The 18,385-nt window shown below is 52.6% G+C and overlaps 8 protein-coding genes across 8 annotated transcripts; 3 read left to right on the top strand and 5 right to left on the bottom strand.

Annotated features, from left to right (window-relative positions):
- Positions 1-12: 12 nt before the first annotated feature.
- On the bottom strand, positions 13-2,488 carry BO94DRAFT_538113 (uncharacterized protein). Its single transcript, XM_025612423.1, has 3 exons — positions 2,001-2,488; positions 1,785-1,907; positions 13-1,617 (listed from the first exon to the last, which is right to left on the bottom strand). Exons 1-3 carry the CDS (start codon positions 2,019-2,021, stop codon positions 163-165), a joined length of 1,599 nt encoding a protein of 532 aa, XP_025464438.1. The 5' UTR covers positions 2,022-2,488; the 3' UTR covers positions 13-162.
- A 1,329-nt stretch (positions 2,489-3,817) lies between these two features.
- Positions 3,818-4,642, bottom strand: BO94DRAFT_588584 (flavin-linked sulfhydryl oxidase ERV2; the record flags this gene model as incomplete). Its single annotated transcript, XM_025615891.1, has 4 exons — positions 3,818-3,833; positions 3,894-4,190; positions 4,242-4,370; positions 4,431-4,642. 4 exons carry the CDS (start codon positions 4,640-4,642, stop codon positions 3,818-3,820), a joined length of 654 nt encoding a protein of 217 aa, XP_025464437.1.
- A 1,104-nt stretch (positions 4,643-5,746) lies between these two features.
- On the bottom strand, positions 5,747-6,909 carry BO94DRAFT_473218 (alpha/beta hydrolase; the record flags this gene model as incomplete). Its single annotated transcript, XM_025608467.1, has 4 exons — positions 5,747-5,906; positions 5,976-6,101; positions 6,189-6,701; positions 6,773-6,909. 4 exons carry the CDS (start codon positions 6,907-6,909, stop codon positions 5,747-5,749), a joined length of 936 nt encoding a protein of 311 aa, XP_025464436.1.
- Positions 6,910-7,247: 338 nt separating this feature from the next.
- pre3 (proteasome core particle subunit beta 1) lies at positions 7,248-8,751 on the top strand. Its single transcript, XM_025612422.1, has 5 exons — positions 7,248-7,435; positions 7,494-7,539; positions 7,602-7,616; positions 7,670-7,945; positions 8,002-8,751. The coding sequence occupies exons 1-5, from the start codon at positions 7,399-7,401 to the stop codon at positions 8,324-8,326; spliced, it is 699 nt and encodes a 232-aa protein (XP_025464435.1). The 5' UTR covers positions 7,248-7,398; the 3' UTR covers positions 8,327-8,751.
- A 1,064-nt stretch (positions 8,752-9,815) lies between these two features.
- On the top strand, positions 9,816-11,876 carry BO94DRAFT_194930 (putative cyclin-dependent protein kinase complex component). Its single transcript, XM_025606059.1, has 3 exons — positions 9,816-9,930; positions 10,070-11,416; positions 11,469-11,876. The coding sequence occupies exons 2-3, from the start codon at positions 10,115-10,117 to the stop codon at positions 11,754-11,756; spliced, it is 1,590 nt and encodes a 529-aa protein (XP_025464434.1). The 5' UTR covers positions 9,816-9,930; positions 10,070-10,114; the 3' UTR covers positions 11,757-11,876.
- Positions 11,877-13,833: 1,957 nt separating this feature from the next.
- Positions 13,834-14,970, top strand: BO94DRAFT_194911 (uncharacterized protein). The gene has a single exon (XM_025606058.1). It carries the CDS (start codon positions 13,896-13,898, stop codon positions 14,757-14,759), a length of 864 nt encoding a protein of 287 aa, XP_025464433.1. The 5' UTR covers positions 13,834-13,895; the 3' UTR covers positions 14,760-14,970.
- BO94DRAFT_194910 (uncharacterized protein) lies at positions 14,971-15,859 on the bottom strand. The gene is made up of 4 exons (XM_025606057.1): positions 15,760-15,859; positions 15,576-15,711; positions 15,447-15,507; positions 14,971-15,398 (listed from the first exon to the last, which is right to left on the bottom strand). The coding sequence occupies exons 2-4, from the start codon at positions 15,673-15,675 to the stop codon at positions 15,182-15,184; spliced, it is 378 nt and encodes a 125-aa protein (XP_025464432.1). The 5' UTR covers positions 15,676-15,711; positions 15,760-15,859; the 3' UTR covers positions 14,971-15,181.
- A 137-nt stretch (positions 15,860-15,996) lies between these two features.
- Positions 15,997-16,935, bottom strand: BO94DRAFT_588579 (uncharacterized protein; the record flags this gene model as incomplete). Its single annotated transcript, XM_025615890.1, has 1 exon — positions 15,997-16,935. The coding sequence occupies one exon, from the start codon at positions 16,933-16,935 to the stop codon at positions 15,997-15,999; it is 939 nt and encodes a 312-aa protein (XP_025464431.1).
- Between the last annotated feature and the right edge of the window lie 1,450 nt (positions 16,936-18,385).

Genomic DNA, 18,385 nt, shown 5'->3' with positions numbered 1-18,385 from the left:
GGGGAAAATGAAGGCAGGGGTGAACAACCAATAATTATCAAGAGAAATAGTCTGGAATCAAGTGTAACAGCCAATATACATGTCTGAGTGAATCTTCAGAGGACCATCCACCACTATCGCTATGCACTAGGAAAACTGAAAACCGAGCATGTTTCATCACGATCAAAAGAAAAGCACCACCTCTCCCCGTTCATTCTGCTTCACCCGCAATGTTCGCCACAGTTCCTTCTCATCATCCATGCGCCGCTCCCGATCCGCCCGGCCACGACCTTGATCCCGACCACGATCATCATCAAACTCGTCAGTGAAGTCACGGTGGAAGCGCTTCAGCACCTTGTTCACCGAGAATCCTCGCGTGCTCTCCGGACCCTTGCTCACCAGCGACAGAAAGTGAGTGGCCATCTGTCGCTGCAAGCCATCAGGGACGGTGCTTTGCTGGTAAACAACCACTTCCCCGCCGTCATTGCCTTGGCGAGACTCGGAGTACTCGATCTGCTTGACGCGGCGGGATGGCCGATCTCCATCGGTTTGAGCGCTGCTCTTACGCTTACTCTTGCTAGCATCAGATCCGGCCTGCCCGTTCGAAACGTTCCGGACCTTGGCCAACTTCTTCGAGTGACGAGCCTCCGTCTCACCGTCGTCGGATCCACGCCGACTGGTTCGAGCAGCCTTGGCTGAGGGCTCGCGGCTGTTCACACTGCTTCCAGAGACAGAAGAACCGCCAAACATGGACGAGACAAGACGTTCGGCACGGTTCTTCATCGAAATACCGAGGCCAGCATCGCCGTTGCTGTCCTTGGCGTCGCGACGGGTACGTTTGATAGGCGATGACGGGTCCTGGTAGCGCCGACGTGGGTGATCCTCGCGCCCTTCGCCATCCAGAGACGGCGAGCGGAGCATCCGGTCCAATCCTCCTGTCAGGCCAGAATGGAGCATGGGGGTGCCCGGGTTGTTCACAACACTGGACGGCGCATCCATCATCGGAGTGTCGGCGCCCTCCATGTCGTGATCCTCGGTACGGCGCTTCCGCTTCTTCTCACTGGTGGTGGCGCCAGCCTTAGCCGAGCGGTCCTTCTTCTTCTTCGGCGCAGGGGTCATGAACTCCTCCGAGGCATTAGGCGCCTTGCCCTCATACACGGACTTGTTAATGGGGCCGGCACCGTATGAGAAGCCGTTTTCCTCGTACGCTACATCGTAAGTCTTATTATCTTCCTCGGCATCAGTTTCAGTGCGAGTCAAAGACTTGCTGGTCTCGAAGACGGACGGGGCATTGTCGACCATCTTCATCTGCTCTTTGGACCCGCCAAGAGAGACCTTGGATGCATTGGGGGTATTCTCCGCGACCAGGTAATCGAAGACGTTGACTTGCTTGTCGCCCTTTTGAGCGGGGGTCTTGTCGGCGCCCGCGACCGGGGGAGTAGGAGCAGCCGGCGGGTTATCGGTATCATTCGCATCTTCGACGTAGGGTGCACGGTGGCCATGACCGTTTTGCTTCTGGTGCTGGTGCTGGTTCTGGTTCTGGTTCTGTCTGCCATTGTTCTGTTGCTTGCGTTGGTTCTTCGCAGGCTTCTCTCGGTAAAGCGCACCCTGGTACTTTTGCGCCTCGGACATGCACGACTAAGGAAGAGCAAGTCAGTCAAGCCCAATAGGGAATAACCCGGCAGTACAGCCTCCGCTATTCCGACAACAACAGATGAAGCTCTTATCGTCGCCAATCAGACAAGCAGCAACAGCGAAGAGGGCTCCGTCCGTGGGGAACCATCATCCGGTGGAGGAGTTCGTACCGTATGCGAGCGGTATTCCGTTCCGTAGAAGTGCACCATACAATCGATGCAGGTGTAGGAGGCGCCGCGGCACTGGTTGCGATGCGGGTCGAGCTTCTTCTTGGTGAGGACATCACCGCAAGCCTAGAGATCCCAAGGCAGCGAGTTAGCATTCACCGTCGACCAGAAGGCTGCGCTGGGAGCAACTCGTGACAAGTGAGGATAGGAACAACTCACCTCGCAGGAGAAGGAAACCATGATGATTGACCCCGCGACCTAGTCCGCGTATCGGTTGGAGTGGTTGCGCGACTTGGGACTGCCCCAGTAATATAATGCGAACTTAAAGTAGAAAATCCAGAAAAAGAAGAAAAGAAGGCGAAGGAGAACGGCACTAATTTGTCTGGACCCGCAGTGAACCTGTCGGGGAATAATCCGACCAAGCGATGGGGTTTCTGGGACGAATGGATCCCTGCGCGTCGACCAAGTCCAATCCAATCCAGAAGATGGAAGCGGTGGTGATGGTAAACAAATACGAGCGATAGTCGGACAACTCAAGCAGAATAAGCAACCAGGCCAAATAAATAAATCGGCCCCAGATCCCAGGCACTCGGCACCAACAGAAAAATAATTCCCCCTACTTTGCCTCTTGGGTTTCTTCGTTTCCTTTCCGGTTGTTTCCCAAAACCCCAAAAAATAATAATGATAAAAAAAAAAAAAAAAAAAAAGTCCAGACGGTCAAGTCTGGATGGCGCTTATCCCTTCCAAGACTAACCTAAACCTTGGGTCCAGAAGGAATTCATACCTCAGGAATCAGGCATGCACCTATCCACCCCGCAATCGCGAATCTCCCTTCAACCCTCAAGCCAACTGCACTCTGCAGAGTGTCTGATCTATTTCTGCCGGGAATTGGTTGCATAAAAAATTGCATCCAGCGTGCTTTCTGAACCCTGATTCATCATCCATTACGCCTTCCATATGATGACATTGGCCTGACTACTCGGACTGAGGCGGACCTTGCGCTCAACCACGCCCAGGATCCCCATGGCATAGCTGGTGCGATGACCCGTGAATCAGCGAGGCCAAGAGTGTAGCGCTTGCGCATCCGAAGCTCAGCACGGGCTCATCAGGAGACCCGATGCTGTGCAGCAAGAACGGAGCTTCAGCCAGTCACCAACAAGCTTCACCCGCCCTCAACAGTTCGGTTAGTGTAGCATCTGGGTAGGAGGGCGATACGATCCTACGCATGATAAGGAAGCTCCGATACGAAGCCTTCGCCAGCTAGGGACAATTAACTTCCACTCCCATAGGGTCGGTGAGGATGGGATCGTCGGTCTACAGTGGATTAAACTTCCAGAGCGAAGCACCCTGGCTGACATCCCAGCTCCGTTGATAGATGGCGCTCTATTTGGATGGCCCGGGCCGCGCGCAAATCGAGGCTCGAGCATCCAGAGCAGTCAACGTTTCATCTATTTGAAGACGAGCTTCAGCCTTGTCGCTGATGCACCCAGGCTCTTGTTGGTTATTGTTGTATCGCAGAGGGCACGACTGCAGCCAGAGAGGTTTGTGGTGGCGGTCGCGAGGCAATTAGCCTCTCCTTGTCATGTCCAGCAACACGCCACTTTTACACTTGGTCAGCCGCGCCAGTCAGATGCATCGCCGTAGTCATGCGCTTGACAGTGCATACCGTCGCAACCTTACCGGCCGCCCTGACCACCATTGCTCGCAACCCGTTGAGGACTTCCTGAAAGCTTCTTCTACATCTGTGCAACTGCAGATTTCATGTTACTCTTCTGGTGGTACTTCTGCGCGGAACAGGAGACCCCCCTCCGGAATGTCCTTGTCTTACAGGATCAGGGAGGTTCACATGCAGGAGGGATACTAAGTCTGTATGATGTAGGCGGAACTTGAAGGAGTGTGACTGTAGTTAGGCATACGCTAATGTACCGATCCCAGCCTATTGCACCAGCGATCCTGCGCTGGTGATGTCAATAAGCGAAGTGCGGGATGAAATGTACACCAGGTGCATGGGAGAACCCAAAGCTCGGCGGTCCTGTTTAACCCCGCGTGGTCCTAGATCGTCTGATCAGTACCCTCTCCACTCATGTAGTGTGGTGCAAGGGTGTAACTAACGGTTCCCTAGATATCTCGACGGGAGAAATTGCATCATCGCTATCAACCTCGTCCCGAGTAATGGCCTGACCCTTGCCCTTCGAAGTTGCGCCCTCTTCGCCCTCTTCGCCCTCTTCATCCTCGGCACAGCCGCAGTCGTAGAAGTCCCCAATGTTGTTACAGTCGAAAATAGGCTTTTCAAGCATGGTGTTGACCTCGTTATGGATAAAGCAGCCCCATCCTGCAGCTGCGTTGCGTGACGAAACCTGTGGCGGGTATGTTTTCAGATGGCCCTGGAAGTGAGAAGCGCACTCTCCACTAGTTGACCTGTCAGAAAGGTGTAGCGAAAAACAACGGAGGAGTAGGTACCAAGGGTAGAGTCGCGCGAAAAGGTAGATGAAGGAACGAAGAGTCTCCTGCTGCTCCTCCGTCGGGTCTTCGGGGTACCGGGCAAGCATCGTGTGGAAGTACTTCCACGTCGCACGGCCTAATTCCGCTCTGTGATTGGAGTCCGAGGGTCAGTATGGTCCATGAACTGGAAGTAAGACTTTAGCGTACTTTGCGGTTGCGTTCCCCAGTCGGGGCATGACAACCTCTCCCTTGGTGAGATCATCTTTGGATGCCACGGCCTGCGCAGACTTCTCCAGATGACCGGGAGCACGGATCGCGGGGCTAGGGGGTCCCTCAGGTCGGATAAAGAAAACGAAGAGCAGGAAGATGGAGATGGCGGCGCTGATGAGGATGCGCCGAGTGATCTGACGGTTCGCCATGGTGGGTACGAAGTGGTGGGTTTCAGGGATAAATATCGCGAATCAATGCCGTCAATTGCGGGCTGATCGCCAAGTGGCCCGTCTAGGGTATGCTTGGTACGAGGATTAGGGGATTCGTGTTCGGTTTCAACGAGAGAAGGAACAATAGGTGAAAGGATCTGAAACAAATGGAATAGATACACTGAAGTAACGGAAGCGAGTCTGCGGAAAGAGAGAATTAGGGAGCTGGAGGTTGCCAGCAACGAGCGGGTTGGATGACTATTGAACTCTGCATGGCATGGGCCGGTCTGAAAGAGTGCCAGCGGCCGACGTTCTCGGCGATTATCCACGTGGGGCCGTCACTTGTGCAGCAACATCCGGCGCCACTTGATAGGTTAGTCAGCAGTGCACATTATGCACGTTCTATACCTACAGAACATCCCGAGTACAATCACTCAATAAAATGGATGACATTGACCGCCAGATATTCTCCTATGTCTAGGTGCAACACATAGATCTTGAACTCATAAACGCATAAGCGCATCCAGTCAATACAACCAAGTGAAAGTCAAGCCAAACACCGCCCGGAGAGCAGGAAGCAGAATATAGTGCCAGAATCAGGAACGCCTAGAGCATCGAATATCATCGCGCAAAATGGAACAGTCTTCGGAGAGGGGGCAATAGCAAGATGATAAAGACAAGCATGTGGTGGCCGAAGCACGATTGATATGGATACAGACAGGGATCAATGCTTTGGGCGCAATTAGGAGGTCCCAGTTAGGGACCAAACAGACAAAGGTCTGGTAGCAGGATGTGGGGACTAACAAAAGAAGATGACATGAAACTGCGGTTACTTTGACACACCGCGTAGAGGAAGGCTATTAGAAGAATCTCGCTTCTAACACTACTGCACATGAGTAGGCTTTGCTGGGCGAGATGCTTGAAAGACGCGCAAATAAGTCAGAGGCAATCATTAATTCGTCGACATTTTTGCCAAGGAACGGCACCAGGAACCATTGGTATCATCAACGCGACCTAAGAGACGGCAAATGGTAAGACAGATTTGCGCCCCTGGTTGATAAGTTTGTCAGAACTGCCGAAAATACCATCGTAAAAGCGGACGACTCATTGGCCCTTCGCAAGGACTTCCTCCATCACAAAGGAGTGGATGTGTTCGAAATAACCAGGTTCGGCAACACTATCATTGTGACCACCATTAGGAAGCGTGCGCCAAATCTTGCGTTCGGAGTTGCAGACAGCGAAGAGCTGTGTCATATTGGATGGACTGGTCACAAGCTGCGTGTCAGTGATGTGCGAAGACTCAGCTTGTACGACTTCTTCAAAGGGTTCTTACGGGACTAGCTCATCTCTCAATCCACTCAAGAATAGTATAGGCACCTGCGTGATCTTAGGCAGAACGTCCTCGCTGGTCCAATACTGGTGGCAAAAACGGGCAAGGTAACGAGCAGGGGGGAAGACACTATAGCAGTCAGTCCAGCATGATCTTAGTCAGGGAGCATGGATCGTATCGCCTGGACGGTAAACAATCGCGTCATCGGGGGCATACTTTGGGATCAATTTGCGAATACTCAAGAATGTGTTCTCCAAGATAAGACCTGCGATCGCACCATTGTCTTGGTTGTTGGCGACTAGATTGATCGCTACCGCCCCGCCCAGACTCTGACCATACACGACAATCTTGCTGTCTTTGGTTTCCGCCCGTTGTCGGATGTAATCCAGCCCTGTCTGCGCATCGACTTTCAAGCCCGTCTCATCCGGTGTACCTGTAGACAGACCATAACCACGGTATTCCAGCATCAACACATTGCAACCTAGAATATCTTGTAGGACCTTTGCGATGGGGATCCGGTGGCCGATGTTGCCGGCATTTCCATGAAACATTAACACGGTGACATCTTGGGCCGTGCGTTTGCGAGAAGGACGGATGAACAGGCCATGTAACGACTCTCCGTCCGGAGTGGGGATTTGGAGATCTTCGTAGTCTGCGAGGCCGAACTGCTGTGGTCTGGGAACATTGGTGCGCGCATCCACGGGGACATTGCGAGGATAAATGAGCTCACTGCATAAGGGGTTAGCTCCTGGGCAAGCGCCACAGATATCTTGTTGACCGGGGTCTTCAATAAGACGAACTTTTGCTTGAAATACAAAAGACCGCTGGCAACAACCGCTAATCCAGAAGATGCCAGGACAGGCAATCGCAAGAACTGGACTGCACTGTTGGCCATGCTGGCCATGCTCCATGACGGTGGGGGCGGCGACTCCGACATGGCAGTAGACTGGCTGGTAGGGTGGCTTGAAAGATAAGAGCGCTGCGACGAAGCCGGGGAAATTGCTCGAGTTAAGGGACGCAACAGCTGAGGTGTATGGAAATGAAAAATCTCAGGTGACGAGGGTCGCGATCCGGCGAGATACCCTGCAGCCTGGGAGCGGGAGATAATGTGTCGGTTCGTTTCATCGGGGCTACTTTCTATGGCTGGGGGAAGTCGTTCAGGAGGCTTGCGGGGGGATGACAATCCGCCCAGTAGGAGCGTGGCGGCCGCTCACCGCCCGGCGGAATCAGCTCCAGCTGCCAACGTAACGCGTTCGCCTGCCTTGAGCTCCGTCAGAGCTCATAACCACTCTTCCAGCCGTCCCAGTAACGCCGCACCCACGTTGTTTTCCATCCACTTTTTCATACCATCATCTCCGCTGCTTCTGGCATTAGCGGCTTATCTATCGGGACGCTATACCGGCTACCTCAATTTAATTCAGACACCATGGTCGGCCACGGAATGACGGGGATGCTCGGCGAGGGTTAGTGGTCTCGTGCTGCAATCTGATGCGCTGGGCAGGAGCTGATGGGTTATTGCAGATGGTATTCATGTCGATATGAACCACCTCAAGAAGGGAGAAGTGAAGTAAGTGCTTGCACCGTCTGCTCCAAGAGACTCCAGTAACGATGGCTAACTCACCTCTACAGCCTAGGAACTTCGATGTGAGTTGTGGTCGGCTTCGAACCCATTGATGCGGTGTGTTGACGATGAACAGTATGGCTATCAACTTCAGGGGTGGTGTTATATTGGGCGCCGACAGCCGAACGACAACCGGAGCATACATCGCGAACCGAGTCACCGACAAATTGACGCAGGTGCATGACACTATCTGGTGCTGTCGATCAGGGTCCGCTGCGGACACCCAGGCTGTGGCAGATATTGTATCCTACCATCTCAACATGTACTCAATCACCAACAACGAGGCCCCCAGTACCCAGGTTGCCGCAGCATTGTTCCAGGAGCTATGTTACGATAACAAGGATATGCTAAGGTAGGCATCCATTCCTGGCCTGAACTGGGTAATTTTCTTTGACCAATCGATCGCAGTGCTGGTATCATCATCGCCGGATACGACCCGAAGCACGGAGGTCAGGTGTACTCGATACCTTTGGGCGGGTCACTTCACAAGCAACCGTACTCGATTGGCGGGTCCGGATCGACCTATATTTATGGCTACTGCGACACACACTGGAAGGAGGACATGACGGAGGAAGAGGGCATCAACTTCGTTCGCTCAGCGCTGCAAGAAGCAATCAAGTGGGATGGTAGCTCCGGTGGTGTAATCCGACTGGTGGTGCTGACGTCTCAGGGCGCCCAGCGGCACCTCTACCTGCCGGACACGGGCTACACCGGACCCGGCGTTACCAATTAACGAATGTATCTATACGGGACGATGACTTAATTGTTGTTAGCTGCTGATTGATCTATTGATATTCTTCGGTTCTCCGAGTAGATGTGTCGTTCTCATCGGTAGCTCTATCGAAACCGATCGGTGCCTATGGGTGCCTATGGCGGTGGGGGACACGATCTTCACCGGGTGGGAATTGGGGGCGTGTGATAGTGTGGGCGATTGATAGGGCTGTTCAGGAGCCACTTCTCCTCATCTTATAGTTTGCTTGGCCGAGCGGTATCACTTGACGGGTTTCTCTTTGATTGTTGAGGCGTCACCATGCATACTCGATTAGCCCAGGTTTAGGTGAAGGAAGACGAGGTCACTAATCCGGGACATCTCCAGCTAGATACTATCTACGCAGTGTATCCCACGCGGGCATGGCACCACCCGACCTGATCGCAGGTAATTAAAGACTAAGATACTAGTTAGTTCTCTCCCGCTGCTGACCCAGTAGTCTAAGGGCGATAGCTTAATCAGGGGGAAACCAAGATGGTCGGGGGTCAATGACGGCTGTCATTGCGTCGAGGGCATCTGGCGGCGCCACCAATCAACCGGCAATACTGAACACCTGCGCGGCCGAGGAGCCGCCATTCGTTCATTGCGCCCCAAGTGGAGGATGATCCTGGCTGTGTCCATCTGGTTTGGGACTGGAAGAGTCGTCTCCAGATGGTAGTATCATGGTCGGGGTCTCGCCTTATCCCTCTTCCCATAAGGAAGATAAGTGTGTTCACTGTTGCTGTTACTTGACCTCATGACGGACGGTTTCCCATCTGGCGCGGTCGGTAAAGTGTCGTACTTGATATCGCTGCAAGGAACCTCCTCGAGTACCTATCAGTAAGGATCCATCGAGTGCAGACTGTAAGTACGTAGTTCGATCGGTCCTCGGATGAGACCCTAGGTACGCCGTACAGGGTAGAGAGATGATGGATCATCTTATGGTATCATATCATCGTCAGTCGCATTCTTCTCTGTCTCACGTCGTGAGTAAGTACTATGTAGGGATCCAGGTCTAGACGGATCTTCCATTTTTCAAAAACCATATTCCCCTATTATCGGCATCATTTTGATCCATCAATTGGGAGAGCAGGGTGCTGAAACACCGAGAGTTGAGAGGGCTGGCCAGAGAGAGGGATTGTTCGGGGTGGACCCCAACCTTGCCGGAGGAGGAGAGAGAGAGAGTCTTGTTCCCTTCCTGCATCATCCATCCATCCATTCCATCCATTCCATTCACCCCCAAATCCACTCACTCCCATCTTCTCCGCCACTCGAATTCCCCTTATCCTCCGGCCCATCTTCCCAGTCTCCATAACCTGATTATTTCCGTGCCTATCTCCTTTCCCTCCTCCCCATTTCTCCCCGGATTCTCCCTCGCTGATTCCTCGCAATGGACCATCCCATTGCTGTTCATCACTTGTGATTCCCTTCCCGCTTCAGGCCTGGGTCGGGTTCATGCTCTTCGCCCTGTTCTTCCGATTGCGCACCTCCCCCTCAGTACTCTTTGACCCTCAAGCCGCGATCTGCCAGACCAGATCCAGACTTTCCAACTCTTGAATCATTCATTGACTGAAGTTAGTTACTTGGCTGTATCTCTTCCTTCCTCTTCTACCCTTTCCACCTCTGTCATGCCGTGCAAATGAATTCTTTCCTGCCCTTGTTTTGCTGTTTTGCCTCCAACTAGCCTGCGAAGTATCGCGCTGACCCTTCGGCCGCCGGCTCTACTAGTAGGCTCTCACCCGCATCTTCCCTCTCCAACCCCGTCGGTCTGATATGGGATCGGTCCTCGTCAATCATCCGCGGTCGGATTGTATGGATACCTCCTACACCATGTTGGGAGGCGCCATCACTTCCTCGGAATCTGTTTATCGAACATCGTCTCATCCAGCCTCTCAACACCCTTCGTCACACCTGGAGACGGGCAGCTCTAGGTCCGCCTCTTCCAATAGCACCCCCACCTCATCCACAGCCCCGCCGTCAACCTCCGCCGCCGGCTCTGGTCGCCTTCCCTCCCACCCAACCCATGATGTACCGGCCTACATCAACCGGCCCTCTCACTCCCATCCCAGCTCACAACCTTCCACACGAGCCTCCTCAGCCACTCCGGGATCTGCCCATACTCACCCTCCATCAGCCTCAATGACCTCGACCACTAACCATCTATCGCGCCCGGACTCTGCCTCTCATCCTGCCGCGCATCCATCCCATCACGCCGGTGGCGCCAACCATGCAACCGCCGCGGCGCCTACCTCGGCGCCACACACGGGGAGTCAGTCATCCCCAGCTTCACCTCAACTCAGGCCAACCTTTCAGTCCCTCCGTTCGCTCGGCGGTTCAGAGGCCAGCTCCCCTAGTCGGATCAAGGTCCGTGATCTGTCACATATCCAAAGCTTTGCTAGTGAAGAGTTCCTAGCGCAGAGGGATCGGACACCGGGACAGTGGAATCAGGAGCGCCAGTACGAGATTAGTTCCATGCCGGTCACGGACATAATCGAGATGGTTGCTGGGCTCCTGATGAAAATCACAAGCACCAATGACCTGCATCACGAGTCCGCTCATCGACATATTCCTCCCCCCGATGGCAGCACCACTCTTAGCCCCCAAGCCACAAGTGTGCTTGCATTCCATGGCAAGAACGTGCCCAGCATTAGCATCCTCAGCTATTTGACGAGGATCCATAAGTATTGTCCTACCACTTACGAGGTCTTCCTCAGTCTGCTGGTATACTTTGATCGTATGACGGAACTGGTCAATAAGGGCCAGCTTGACCGATTACGGCGTCGCTGCGACCACGTGCAGGATGGTTCGCGACCAGCATCTTTGGAGCGGTCGAGTACACATCCGACACAAGCGTCGCCCATGGTAACCCCTCCATCCTCGGCTGGAATTGCTGCACAAGACCCGTCCACCCCGTCGTCTATATCGCCCTCTCTGCAACCACAAGAAGAAGAGGATCAGTTCTCGCACTTTTTCATTGTCGATAGTTTCAACATCCACCGGCTAGTTATCGCAGGCGTAACATGTGCCAGTAAATTCTTCTCGGACGTTTTTTACACTAATTCTCGCTATGCAAAGGTAACTGCTCTGGCTCGCTGTCTCGATACAATGCTAACCAGGCTGAACATAGGTTGGCGGACTTCCGCTAGTTGAACTCAACCACCTTGAACTTCAATTTCTACTGTTAAATGACTTTCGACTGTCGATCGCTGTTGAAGAGCTAGAAGCATACGGTACCATGCTTGTGGAGTTCTATGCTCGGGAAGTTGTCGCCCAACAACAACAGCAACTATCTCAACCAGCGATCCCCCGGTCAATAGACCCCACGGACAACCAATCCGAGGGGATGTACATGCGCACGCGCGATAAGCCACGGACAGATCAGCCGGAAATTCGCCAAACCCCGACTCCACCCTAGCCAGTCCATCTGCTCCGGCCATGGTCCATTTTCTGCTGGTCTCTTGGTTTGCGTGGGTATCGTATCTGTTGATTCTTCTCGTTGGCGCCGCATGTCTTTGGTACATATGTGTTAGCCCTGGCATGTTCTCATGTTTCCTCTACTCATAGATTTTACGCTCGGCACTCTGGCCCATGACCCACCCTACTTAGCCTGGGGCCTTATTCGTCACCTTTCCTGTCTGCCTCTGTGTACACAATTTCAGTCTGCATCTTGCCCATTTCTAACATTGGCTGGCGTTTCGGGGTTTCTGGTTGTTTCTGCTTTCCACTGAATACTACTGTCCGGGAGGCACTTCGGGTTTCTGGATCTGTTATGAGTCCTTACGGGAGCCGCTTGTACCTGCTGTTTTTTTTTTTCTTTCCTTTTATGCCGATCTTTGGTCACATCTCCCATCTGCCCGGTGTGTTTACTACCCGCAGCGAAAGTAATAAAGTACACGATATGAGTAGATTGAGCGCATGCCTTGGGTGGTAAGCATGCGGGCCGTGCGGAAGCGGCCTGCGTACCGAGAGCGGTATTGCCAGTATGGCTGGCTGCTGGTGGCCAACACGTCATGTATCCCCAGTGACGGGGATCGCGAAGTTAATATCGCGCCAAGCGTAGTACCTGCCTGGTCAACCAGTCCTGTCGGGGTGCGGATTACATCAGTGGCCATGCTGATCCCACATCACTATGATATTGTTCTATTGATCTTCATCCTGATCGCTGCTGACTCAGTACACTGTGCTAGTTACAAAGTACTATACAGACTGTGTAGATAGCAGGTGAGGAACATGCGCCGCACGTCATTATCCGCGTCCGGGACCCCACGCGACCCATCCCCAACCCCCAGACTACTCCCTTCACAGTTCACACAGCACGCCTTCGCCCACAACTCACACACCAACAACAACAATAACAGAAAAGGCAGCAGACCGACCTAGGTCAGCATATGAATTTCCGTGGCGCCCAGCGTGGTGTTCGGTTCCGGGAAGGGACATGGCATGTCTCGGAGAATGTTGATTCTGGACCGGAAACGGGCCGACCCCGATGGAGCAGCGAAAGCGGCTGACAAAGACATTGTTGATACCTTGGCTGGCCTTCTCGTCCAGACGAGACCGTCGTTCTTGTTCGACTTTCCAAGGCAGTGGTTTCTTGAAGGCATGTAGTCTTTGGTATGGCACGTATTCCTTATTCATATGCGCCTGCAGAACGGATTCATCAACACCGATTCATATCCTTGGTCATTTGCACGCCATCCTGGCTCTAGACCATGCCCTTGACACTCACTTCACTTCAACTGATACCGCGTTCATCGTACAATAGTACCTCCAACAAGGAATAGAAGGATATATCGAGATCACTATAAAACGGATAATATGTCCCCGTGAACGTAGCCAGATACCAGAGAATCCAGAATATCAGGTTTTTTCTGAATCATCCGTGAACAATTGTCTCAACTTCTATTTAAACCATCACTTCAACCCCACTTACCTATCTCTTCCATCGAGTCTCAGGATCATACACACAGACAGAGAGATATCTATATCTCCTCCCCGACACCACCACCACCAGAAGATATATTCACCATGCACAACAAACCGTGGCTCCTCCCTACCATCCTGCTGCTGCAGGCCCTCCCCTCCTCCCTCCTCGCCCATCCCACAGCCCTAACCCAATCCCCAGATCCAAACCCAAACAGCGAATCCCTCACTGTAACAGGCACAAACCTCTCCGTCCAATTCAATGACAATGCCACTACAACCACCCCACACAGCACCAATCCCACCACCACCAGCTGGAAAGGCTGCAGCACTTCGCTCAATGACAACAGCCACGATGTTAACAACGGGAATGCTTATGGCGACGGTTATTACACAGGCTATGTTTGTGATCATGATAACGGGAGCAGTGGTGATGGCAATGGGGATGATGGTCAAGGGGATGCTGTTGGAGAAGGGGATGGGGACGGGGAGTGTGCCGTTGAAACTATCACCGTCACGGGGTATGTATTCTTTCTTTTACCTCACTTCTTTCCTTTCTGTTCCGTTTCATTCTTTGCAAATTCCAAGATAAGTGAATGGATGGATGGGGTATATGAATACATGCTAATATGTGATGTATAGTCCCGCTCAAACCACCACCATCACCGTCACAGGTACAGGTACAGATACCAACACAAGAACTGGCACAACCCACCAATCCCACACGGCATATCCAGCCCCAACCACTGCTGCATCTCCGGCCTCTGCCCCAGCCACCACCACCACCACCACCACAGCAACCGAGACAACCACCACCACAGAAACCATCACCATCCAACAGACATCACCCGCTACCGCGTCTCCTCCGAGCGGGTCCGCAGTGGTTGCACAAACCCAAACCCAAACCCAGACCACAACCCACACCCATACAGAGACCCAGACCCAGACTCAAACCGAGACAGATGTCATCACTGCAACCATCACCTCGACTTCAAGCGTAACTCTTCCTCCGGCAACAATCACCCAGACAGAAACAGATGTCCTCACTGCGACAATTACCCAGACCGAGACGGATGTGATTACAGCGACGGTCACAAACCTAGCTACTGTTACTCTGCCCCCAGTGACAACGACAATCATTGAAACTGCTACGAGCACTCAGTCTCCTGATGCTACTGCTGCTGCTTCTGCTACCACTGCACCCGCCAACGCCAACACACACAACTATGGAAAGTGCACTAACCCTAGCATCTCTTACAAATATGCTCTGGACGGACACACCAATTGGTCTTTCACGACGAACAACGTCCTGGACTTCCCTCATAACATCTCCCCTACGATTGAGTCGTTAATGGGCTTTATCTGTAACCGGTTGGAGAGTCCGTGCCTGGCACCCCAGGAGACGGTGGATGCGTGCTGGGCGGCGGAGCAGCAGGTGGTCCAGACTGGACGGGTGGGTCAGGATGCGGCGGACTTGTGGAATGAGTTGATGGCATAGATTGATCTGGATCGATGGAATGAGAGAGAAGAAGAGAAAGAGAGAAGAAGAGAAAGAGAGAGGAAAAGGCATAAACGGATATGGCGTTGGTGATTTACTTGCTTTTGAAGGGCATCGGGTGTTTGGATCTGTGTTTCTTCAATTCTGCTTTGTTCTCATTTGAATTGGCGTATGTGAGTCTTCTATCATTGCATTCCATCTACAATATCGTTTCCTACTTGAGATATCACTTTCTTGATACTGAATCGTCCATTGTCCATCCAACTACAAACCATCTCTACATCCAAACATCAAGTGGAACGGCATTGACGATCCATTCCAGACTAGCTAAATACAGGCAATCTCTGATTCGCCGATCAAAATCCAAAACCGTAACTCCCGGACCTGGTCGAATTTAATGATAACGAGGTTAATGATATGGGTCACTCCGTGGTGGTCCAACGCCAAAATCGAAAACTGAAAGTCGAAAGTCGAAAACCGAAAATCGAAAACAAAAAGCGAAACCCCAAAAACCCCAAACGCTGATCCCAAGAACCCAAAATGACAAAAGAAAGACAAAAGAAAACCATCTCCAAATCCCGCTCCTCTCCGCCCTGCCCCCAACCAATCACCCTCCGCCCCTCCCCTGCCAATCTCCCGCTATGCCTTTGTCAGCCTCCATTCTCCCCCCGTCGTTGCTCCACGTACCTTCTTCCATACTTCCTCCAGCCAACAGAACTCCCATGGAGTATCCCCTCCATCCTACCATCTATCGTTCCATTGCCGTCAGCATGTGCTACCTCGACTAGAAGCAAATCAACATGGGAAGTGACCTACCCCCAAGATCCTCCACTAAATCCCTGAACCGCCAATGGCGGGTTGCTGGCGCCCCAGGCGAAGGTCTGCGACTTACTTCCCGCGTACAGGTGTGCGCCATTACCCCTGTTCATAGGGAACCCTCTTCTCTGGTATCCTACCCACCTCGTCAGTACATGCACTCTCAACCTGGCGATGATCTTACCTCTTCTTGATGCGTAATGCGCCACCAATACCACTGCAGGATATACGCCAGCAAGTGCTGCTACCCGGTTAGCAGACCTGGATGGCCTGATCCCCCAGACCAGAGCCAGGCCTCCTCAAATGGAAACAAAGGAAAGAACGCAGACAAGAACGAGTGGTGAATGGAAGGTCAGGGGCCAAAGAAGTGTGAGTGAGCAAAATGAAAACGAGTGACAGGCAACGCAAAGCAGGTACCAACCTACAGTCGGTATCCTCCACGTTGTCGGATTTGCTCTCGAAGCTGGTTGTAAGCCATGAAAACCGTTGCCGGACCCCACGTGGGCCGCATGTCCGCAATGCGAGCCAAGCGGTTCCACGCGCAGCCGTAACGATCGCATGGTTGGGAGGCGGAGTGACTAGAAGTTAGCATGATATAGGAGTCGGAACCCCAATACGTGGTGTACTTCTCTGTCTCACCATCCTCATCCGGCTTCGATAGTGGCGTGACTTTCCATCCCTGAAGGTAACCCATGGCGGCAAGCGGAGCGGGGAAGACGTTCTCTCGACGGTCGATCCAACGGGAAACAGGAACGGCGGTGGTCTCTCCGAAACGAACAGACTTCAACGACTTGGTCTTGCGGCCACCTGCCCCAGCCGAAGCCAGAGCAGACTTGGCAAGAACCTCATCGATCCGTCTGATCGCCCTTTGAGCCTTCGAAGAGCGAACGTCGGGCCGATGCGAGCCAGGGCAAAACGAGTGACTAGGGTGAGTCGGGGGAGACGGGTGAAGCATCGACAGGGGTCCCTCGGGGGACTTTTGTTGACTCTGCGACTTGGGCGAAACCCAAGGTCGAGATCGGGCCTGTCTAGCTGCCCGCCTTTCCTCGAGACGGGAAAGGGAGCCTTTTAGCGAGCGCCCTGCCCCAGTGGCAGCTGGGACAGGTGAAACAGTCAAAGGAGTGGGTGTCCTTACCGGGACAGGGAGACGCGAGCCAATTCGCATATTGGCAAAGGAGCGGACGCCAGTTCGGGGGATCGAGACTGGCAAAAAGGAGCGGGAAGGAACCTCGTAGTTCCGGCGAAAGACGAAGCGCGCGACGGGGGCCACGGGAAACGAGAGGAATGCGCGCTGGGTCTTGAACCGGTCGACTAGAGGGGCCTTTCGGAAGGGCAACCCAGGGAGACAGAGGCGAGCCATCTGAACACCCTGGTCAAGAAACGGATAAGAAGGCTGTGAGGGGAGTCGGGGACAAGAGCAAGGGTCACGGCAGAAGGGCATGAAGCAAAAGCTAAATACTGAATGGGCTTGAAGGGGGGCGCAACGCGATGAACACGATACTAGCATCAAGGGACCAAACGGTATGGGGAGAGAAAGGAAAAGAGGAGAGAGAAGAACATCAGAGCGCGGCGACGGGCGACGAGGGACGGCGACGCTGCCAGAGAGACAGCTGTCGAGGCAACTACGCTCGAGGAGACTTGAAGCAGCAAAAAGCAGCAAGAGCGGAGACAGGGTGGTTGCCGGGCAGGAAGGCTGACTGCACGTCAGTGAATGGCGAGGGTGAGGAAGCTGCGACAATCTTCAGGGAGAAGAGAAGAGCAGGCTCTCAGGACTATGGACGCTGAAGGCAGAGCCATCACTACAACTAAACCCTCTCGATGACCAGAACGATGCTGATTGATATTAGTACTATACAAAAAGACCTCGATGCCAACTCCTGCGAAGAACCCTATAACAATACAACCCCAATATCTCACCCTACATTCATGCACCTACAAAAACACGACACATACATCAGCTGTCATGTCCAGCCAAGCTTACATCGATCCCCCTGCATACATAGATCTGCACTAAGCCCGAAGTGACAACAATTAGGGCAAGTTCCCGCCCATATGTCCCTCCCCAGTATGTCTTTATCAGGATTGTCAGTGAATACCCCCATCGAAGACGTAGATAGCCAAAGAAATGGCTCGGCAGAGTGCAATACACTGGTACGATAGATAAAGACAGTCCACAGGCCTCCCTATCACAGTAGTGAGTGATACACATCTCGAGCAACAAGTCTCCTTTCCTCATCTTCCTTCCCTGTTACCCTCTGTCAATATTTAAAAACAGCAAAACTACCAGACTGGGGAAGAGAACCGACACCAAAGAAGTTCCAGGAACCGCTAATGAATTGAGGCTAGGTTCTTGTGATGGTGACCACAAATCCATTAATACATGAATCCGTTACGCTACGGGAGATGTTCACTATATAGTCTGAGAAGTCAATGCAGTGCATCCAGGTACTCTATTACTACAGACTCAGTTGCGGACAGGCAGAGCTGGTAGATGATGAGGTGTGGAAGCCCCATGAACTATTTATTGTTTTCTCCCCCAGTATCATATAACAGCAGAGGCCGGAGAATATTATCCTCTCTCTCTACCTTAGAGTAGTACATCTGTGCTGAAATCGGAATAAAACAAACTGAAGGCTGAAAATCAGAGAAACGTACGAATCTAATCCCCTTCTCTTATTCGTAGACTATAGACCATATTATAAACCCTAATTAACTATCTCATCCCATCTCGGCAACTTTCATAAAAGTTGGATTACCATGTAATCAATCTTTCACCATATATACTCACCCTATCATCACCGATTCTATCT

Source organism: Aspergillus sclerotioniger, assembly GCF_003184525.1.
Source record: "Aspergillus sclerotioniger CBS 115572 chromosome Unknown BO94scaffold_26, whole genome shotgun sequence".
Classification (NCBI taxonomy): domain Eukaryota; kingdom Fungi; phylum Ascomycota; class Eurotiomycetes; order Eurotiales; family Aspergillaceae; genus Aspergillus; species Aspergillus sclerotioniger.
Note: the sequence above shows the minus strand (reverse complement) of the source record. Positions and strands in the feature narration are given on the sequence as shown.

Bases quoted from the DNA above. Each gene is read 5' to 3' on its own strand.
- BO94DRAFT_538113 (XM_025612423.1), bottom strand. From the start codon at position 2,021: ATGGTTTCCTTCTCCTGCGAG. The intron at 1,908-2,000 runs GTGAGTTGTTCC...TGGGATCTCTAG, and splicing joins TGGTTTCCTTCTCCTGCGAG to GCTTGCGGTGATGTCCTCAC. The intron at 1,618-1,784 runs GTACGAACTCCT...GCTCTTCCTTAG, and splicing joins CGGAATACCGCTCGCATACG to TCGTGCATGTCCGAGGCGCA.
- pre3 (XM_025612422.1), top strand. From the start codon at position 7,399: ATGGTCGGCCACGGAATGACGGGGATGCTCGGCGAGG. The intron at 7,436-7,493 runs GTTAGTGGTCTC...GGGTTATTGCAG, and splicing joins GACGGGGATGCTCGGCGAGG to ATGGTATTCATGTCGATATG. The intron at 7,946-8,001 runs GTAGGCATCCAT...AATCGATCGCAG, and splicing joins GATAACAAGGATATGCTAAG to TGCTGGTATCATCATCGCCG.
- BO94DRAFT_194930 (XM_025606059.1), top strand. From the start codon at position 10,115: ATGGGATCGGTCCTCGTCAATCATCCGCGGTCGGATTGTATGGATACC. The intron at 11,417-11,468 runs GTAACTGCTCTG...GGCTGAACATAG, and splicing joins CTAATTCTCGCTATGCAAAG to GTTGGCGGACTTCCGCTAGT.
- BO94DRAFT_194911 (XM_025606058.1), top strand. From the start codon at position 13,896: ATGTATAGTCCCGCTCAAACCACCACCATCACCGTCACAGGTACAGGT.
- BO94DRAFT_194910 (XM_025606057.1), bottom strand. From the start codon at position 15,675: ATGGCGCACACCTGTACGCGGGAAGTAAGTCGCAGACCTTCGCCTGGG. The intron at 15,508-15,575 runs GTAGGTCACTTC...ATGGAACGATAG, and splicing joins TTTAGTGGAGGATCTTGGGG to ATGGTAGGATGGAGGGGATA. The intron at 15,399-15,446 runs GTACGTGGAGCA...ACAAAGGCATAG, and splicing joins TGGAGGAAGTATGGAAGAAG to CGGGAGATTGGCAGGGGAGG.